The 6,934-nt window shown below is 49.9% G+C and overlaps 1 protein-coding gene across 1 annotated transcript; it reads right to left on the bottom strand.

The window, feature by feature from the left end:
* Positions 1-3,468: 3,468 nt before the first annotated feature.
* Positions 3,469-6,726, bottom strand: LOC139444408 (uncharacterized). Its single transcript, XM_071225383.1, has 3 exons — positions 5,663-6,726; positions 4,563-5,612; positions 3,469-4,438 (listed from the first exon to the last, which is right to left on the bottom strand). The coding sequence occupies exons 1-3, from the start codon at positions 6,724-6,726 to the stop codon at positions 3,469-3,471; spliced, it is 3,084 nt and encodes a 1,027-aa protein (XP_071081484.1).
* Positions 6,727-6,934: the final 208 nt, after the last annotated feature.

The raw sequence follows: 6,934 nt of genomic DNA, 5'->3' as shown, positions 1-6,934 counted from the left end.
AATATCACAGGAACTTTTGTTGTTCAGTATACATGTAGTCAGTCGAATGAGTCATCAAGGTAAATTATCTGGATGCCCTGACTGTGGCAGTTATTAATTGGTTCGGAGATAATGTGACCTCATAGACAGGATGGAGTATTTTCCCGTGAAAAGTGTTTGGTCATCGCCACGGGCAGTGTATTGAAATCCCATCTCTTGAAAAGCAATAGTTAGTGCAGTCTGGGAAACATTAATTGTATCTTTAATTCCTCCCAAATTCTACTACAAGTCAGGGTTACCTTCTGCTCACAAAGCTTTACACTATATGCCTAATCACCCCGTATCAAAGCTGTCTAATATCCTTTTATGTCCCGGTTTTGTTTTTGAGACCGCCCCTATACTGTATAGTTTCCTTATCATACAGTAGACTTGATGGTATGAATTGAAGACTTGGGCAGTTTGGTAATTCCCCCTATCTAAATTAATAAATGGTTTCCCTCTATCTCTCTAAAGTGTAAAGAACTTGTATACATTTCCAAGTACACATGTAGAATTTTCTCAAAATGTTTTTGTGTGTGGATTAGATGTTTTATGAAGACTACATAATAATGATTATAACGCAGTCACGTGCACATATTTCTATAGTCTGTTTCAGATTGCCATCATTGGACTTAGAATTAATGTGAACTTCGGTCGAATTTGTCTCCTGTAAACTTGTCGATAGGACTCCTTGTGACTGAAATACTTCAAACCACAGGTAGGGCGATTGGTAGTTTCTCGATATTTCAATAACAGTTTTTGGAAAAATGGGTTTTTCAGATTAAAAACGATGTTTTATTGGTCTGTTTTCAGTCGTACAAATGGGTATCTCTCATACCCTGACGTCTAGTCGCACGTTTAAGAGGAAGCCAGAAGCTGGAATGTAAACATTAAACTTGTTTCCGTCCGCTTGCGCACGCACCTCCCTATGACATGTCACAAATCTCGAAGAATAAGCCATCAAGCAGGACTGGACTGGATTACTTCCCTGTGGGGATGGCTGGGTGGGAACGTACGACTGAAAACAGACCAATAAAACATCGTTTTTAATCTGAAAAACCCATGTATTAGTCTGTTTTCAGTCGTACAAATGGGTAGAATTCGACGGAACACTGGAAGGAGGGTCGGGAAAGTAATCAGGTAGTGACCACTTTCACGTCGAATGTACCAAGTTCCTCACCCCTGTAGTGACAATAGAACATTTGACCAGATGCACGGACGAGACAAGTTGTTTATCACGAACGCACAGCATGGTTAATGCTCGACACACAACTAATTAACGATGCGACAGGTCAACTGCACGCGTCAGTTGAACTGCGATCGAAGTGTGGTCGACGAATAGTTTAGTTACAGAGCAACTCGCAGTATATACAAGGTAACTAAGTAACTAAAACAGCATGTGTAATGCTCCTCGCCTCACAACTAATTATCGAAGCGACAGGACACCTGCACATGTCAGTTGAATTGCGATCGAAGTGTGGTCGGCGTATCATTTAGTTACAGAACAACTCGCCGTAGTCAAGGTAACTAAAATAGCATGGTTAATGCTCTTCGACACACAACTAATTATCGATGCGACAGGACAACTGCACACGTCAGTTGAACCCGGATCGAAGTGAGGTCGGCGCATAATTTAGTTACAGAGCAACTCGCAGTATACAAGGTAACTAAAAAATACGAGCAGTACTATAAAGTATGGGAAGACGATGCATACACCGAATAACCATAATAAAAAGCAGAAGTACTGCACGCAACAAAAAACCATAAGAATGCGTACATTCACCAACAGCTTTTATTGTAACCTGTTATATGTCACGAAGTGTCGAGCAAAAACTCCAAAGTGAATAAAACACAAATTCACTGTCTTTTCTGAGAGATCTGTTGTGCCACCACGAGTGGACCAAACTGTTTGAGTCCTTCAACATCTTCTGTGGAGATATCTCTAAGATAATGCGAAGCAAACACTGAAGTAGATCTCCAAAAACGGCCCTCCATAATAGCTTGTAGCGAACAATTACTGTGGAGTGCTAATGTTGAAGCGATGGCTCGAACTTCGTGCGGATGAGAGGAGGTGGGAGGTGCGAGTCCTTGCGCCTCGTAAGCTCTGAGAATTACCGCTCTCAACCAAAATGAGAGAGTATTACGTGTAATCTCTTTCTTTGCATTGGTTGAGAGCGGTATGAACAGCCGTCGAAAATGTTGTCGTCGCTGTTCAGAACGCTGCAGGTAAATACGAAGCGCACGAACTGGGCCCAGGGAGAGATCAGCGTGATCATGAGGGCCCATAATGGCAGACAAGGAAGGAATGTGGAACATTCTCGGATCCTGGCCAGGAAGTTGATTTTTCGCTAAAAAATCCCATCTGAGACCAAGATGGACGTTGCCATGGTTACGCTGATCGAACGTAATCCGACCGACGTCAAGGGCATGTATTTCCGAAATTCTCGCAGCCGTAGCCAGCGAGAGAAGGAAAGCCGTTTTCTGTGACAATAAGTCGAACGCGACCTGATCGAGAGGCTCGTAAGCCTGACTAGACAGGTTGCGCAGAACGACATCGAGGTCCCAGGCTGGCGGTCGGAATTTACGTGACTGATCTTCAACCATGAAGGCACGTAGAATCTTCTGCAACTCCGGTACTTTAGTGAGCTTGTCGCCCGTAGGAGACGGCACCACTGAAGCCAAAGCTGCCAGATATGTCGAGATTGTCGACCCATTCAGACACCGAGATGACCGGAGAGAGACTAGGAACTCCTTCACCTGTGGTGGGGTCGCTACCGCCGGGTTGAAGCCATGAGACCTGGCGAAAATGGAGAAAGAGGTCCACTTGTCATCGTACAGCTTACGAGTCGTAACTCGATGTGCCGATGAGACAAGCGCTGCCGCTTTATCCGAATAGCCTTTCTTCATTAACGAGTTCTTAAGCAAACCCAGGCATGAAGCTGGAAGTTCTTTATCCCAGGATGCAAGTCGTCGGTGTGAGGATGAAGAAGGAGGTCGTCTCGATCTGCCAACGGGAACGGTGGTTGATCGATGATCTGAAGAAGTTCCGGGAACCACGTTCTGGCCGGCCAATAAGGCGCGACCAAAAGCAGACGTAGGTTGGCCGTTTGACGAACTTTCACCAGTATCGATGGTAACAGCACCGTTGGCGGAAACGCGTAAGCGTCTAGACCCTCCCACGATATCGCTAGAGCGTCGAGGTCCCATGCCCGTGGGTCTGGAACCGGCGACACGAATCGAGGGAGGCGGTAGTTGTACCGGGTTGCACAGAGATCTACTTGGGGCAACCAGAGTCGATCTGTCAGCAGATGAAAGACTGTCGGATGGATCATCCACTCCGTGGGAGACGGCCTCGATGGTCTCGACAGGGCGTCGGCTATCACATTCTTGGCCCCTGGGATGTGACGGGCACGTACGCCCATGTCCAAGTCGTCGACGAGGGCGAAGAACCTAAATGTCCGGTCCAGAAGGGCCGCCGACCGAGTCGTTCCCTGTTTGTTGACGCAGTGGACGACTGGAGTTGTCCGACTGTATCATCAGCCGTTTCCGACGGAGTCGAAGTTTCCAAAACTCGACCGCCCGAATCACTGCTTCCATCTCGAGGCAGTTGATGTGGAGGACCTTTTCTACTGGCGACCACAGCCCGGCCGCTTGGTCGTCCCCGAAGTGCGCTCCCCAGCCTTCCAATGACGCGTCTACGAATAGGTGTAGTATGAACGGAGGCTCGCTCATAAAAACGCCTTCGCAAACGTTCGACGGCTGGAGCCACCACTCCAGATGACAACGTAGCTGCGCCGGAAGTGGAACCAGGAGATTGGGAAACTCCAGGTGGGGGTACAGCAATCTCTGCAGCAGACGAAGTTGAAGACGACCTCGGCGAGTCAGGTCTTGGGCCGATGTCAACAGACCGAGGACTTCCTGCCACGTGTGCACCGCCGCCGGGGCATGTAGAAGTCTCGGAACGCTGCTGACAATCTTGTCCCAACGGTCTTGAGGTACCATGACCAGATTGACTCCCGTCTGGAAGCGTATCCCGATGTACTGTAGATCCCGAGTTGGTACCAAGTCCGACTTTTGAAGGTTGACGATCCACCCGAGGTACCATAGTAGACTCAGGGTGGTCGCCAACTCTTCTTGAAGGGCTTCTGTGAATTGGTGAGCTTGGAGCCCGTCGTTTAGGTAGAAGGCGACCCTGATCGCCTGCCGATGGAGCCATTCTACGACCGTCTTCATGATCCGTGTGAAAATGCACGGGGCCGTAGAAATTCCAAACGGGAGGGCCGCCCACTGGTAATGAATACCTTGGTATTCGAATCGGAGGTACTTCTGGAACTCGGAAGCTATTGGTACATGTAGATACTCGTCCTGAAGGTCTATCGAGACGAGGAAGTCGTTCGGTAATATCATCCGACGCAGAGAGCTGAGGGATATCATGGTGAATGTGTCGGGTTGTTGGAACTTTTGCGTTGAACTTTTTGAGATTGAAAATAAGCCGCATCTTTGTGGAGTTTTTCTTGGGTACTAGAAAGATAGGCGAGTAGTACCCCGGCGATGGTGCCGATGTCCCTAGGCGAAGTACGGCCGCCTTTTCCACCAACAAATCGATGGCCTCCGTCAGCCGATCCGTTGGTGGAATAAGGAATGTCGGGGATGACGTCAGTGGTGGCGTCGATCTCAGGCGTGGGGTGTAGCCTGTTGTCAAAATGTTCTGAACGTAAGGGTCGTTCAGGAAAACCCACTTGTGGGCATAGTGATGAAGTCTCCCCCCTACCGGTAGCTCGTCTAAAGGTAGTGTCACCGGGGGAGACTCCAACCACGGCGACGGCAGGGGAAGGGACCTCACTTCCTCCCCCGCTGGCACTTTCCCCCCTCTGGGATACTTGGAAAAGGAGACCTGGCGACCTTTCCTGTCGGAATCTCTCTTGCGGGACGGCTGTCGAGGCACGTCCCTACGGAAGGCCCGTTGCACTTTCTCGTTTCGGTAACGTCGTCGTGGGGCGTTCGAAACCGGTGGCCGTCTGGACAGGTTGTGTGAAGCCGAAATGATGATGTCACGCTCGGCTTCCCTGGAGTACTTGTCCAGAACGTTGTTGGTACGACCGTCAAACAACTGTTGCGATGACCAGGGGGCCCGTAGGAGTGACCTGCCATGACAATCAGGTAGGTCAGTGCAGTCGATGTAACCATGGCGACGTGCCGTAGTAATCTGGCCAGATACATATCGGGACTGGGCGAGGACGTCCGAGATCCACCGTTGCATACAGGTGAGAACCGATGGCACCGTCCTGCCGTCCTCGTCCTGGGGTTCTTTCTCCTCAAAGTACACTGAGAGGGCCTCGATCGCTGTCAACAGCATAGCAAGCGGTTGTAGCTGGTGACGAACAGCAGTGTCCATGGATTCCAAATGCCTGTCTTCTACTAGAATCTTGGAGGGCGCTGGTTTCTTGAAGAGTAGCCCCCAATCCAAATCCCTAGTCATGGGTGACGAAAACGGCATGCCATAGATCGGGTAACGAGATCGACCAGGCGGCTTGCAGAAGCTCTGTCCAGGCAGAGCAGAGGCAAAGTTATGATCCATATCGTGAGCCATGGCTCTGAAGACATCGGGAGGAGAAAACTGAAGAGACTGCGGTGTATCTCCGACCTTAAAGCCGGCACGCGTCGGTTTGTCGTCGTCTTGTGATAACTCAGGTAGAAAGTTAGATAGCCAAGCAAACAACTCTTTGGGATGTCTTTGGGAGGCCTAGGAGGGCTGTCGTCACAATCCATCGTCGACGTCGATTGTGGAAGCGTAGATGAAGGAGCCGGTGTACTAGTTGACGGGCCATGGACCCCCGGCGTAGTCGAATCCTTCTTGGTCGACGCCGTCGAGGCAAGGACCGCCGCCGTGATCTGGGCTATCAAAGCCGGGTCGATATGAAAGTGAGACGAGGTCGTCGTTCTGTCACTATCTTCACTACGACGCTGAACTCCCAAAAACTCCCTGCGAGAACGTTGCACGTCCCCGTGGGGACGAGGGCTAGGATCTCTAACTGTAGAAGTACTACGATCCCCATCGTAGTTATCGTCCGAATCGTACCTACGACGACCACGACGGCGATGGACGCCCTCGTGTCGTGTACTGTCTCTCGACGAGGCACTCGACCTGTCGTCCCGACTTAATCGGGAACGACTTCTGTGTCCACTGTCGTCCCGCACGACGTCCCTATCGTCGTTGGAAGAACGAGATACGGACCGACTGGGGACCGTAGTCCCCTCATGGTCTTTGTCACCACCCAGTCCCGTCGTAACAGGGGAGGTTGAGTGACGCTCTCGATCAACCGATTGACGAAGATCAGTCGTGCGGGTAGTATCATCAGCAGGCGAACGGTCACGTGACTTGTCGAAAACAGAAGTTGACTGAGGCGGGTCTTTATCAACTGATTTCTTAGGTGTGGCCGACCCGCCACCCCAAGGGCCTGATGTGGAGGGTGCAGAGTCCAAGGATCCAACCGATGTCCTTCTCTGCTTGTAGCGCTGGTCAGCGGCCCGCTTCGCCAACGCACGAAGATACAAGTTAAAGTTTATTGAAGACAAGTTCTCACATTCTTTACAACGTTTATCCCACGAACACGTTGAAAACCCGTCCTTAATGATGCAGGAAGGACAATACTTGTGAGGGTCCACTTTAGACAGTTTTCGTTGACACGAGGCACAAATGCCCGACATATTGCCACGTGTAGAATCACTGTCAAACAGCGAAACACGCGTTGATCACAACAATGGATTACCAAGGATTACATTCCAGGAGTCTACAGGTAAGACATATTATCATTATTACTTTATTAGAACAACTGTAGATAAGCGATAAGCACTAGTAGAATCCAAACTAGCAGTCTACCGCGAAAGACTTTCTCGAGCGACCAGCTCAGAGGCG

Source organism: Haliotis cracherodii, unplaced genomic scaffold (genome assembly GCF_022045235.1).
Source record: "Haliotis cracherodii isolate W230 unplaced genomic scaffold, xgHalCrac1.p SCAF_10, whole genome shotgun sequence".
Classification (NCBI taxonomy): domain Eukaryota; kingdom Metazoa; phylum Mollusca; class Gastropoda; order Lepetellida; family Haliotidae; genus Haliotis; species Haliotis cracherodii.
Note: the sequence above shows the minus strand (reverse complement) of the source record. Positions and strands in the feature narration are given on the sequence as shown.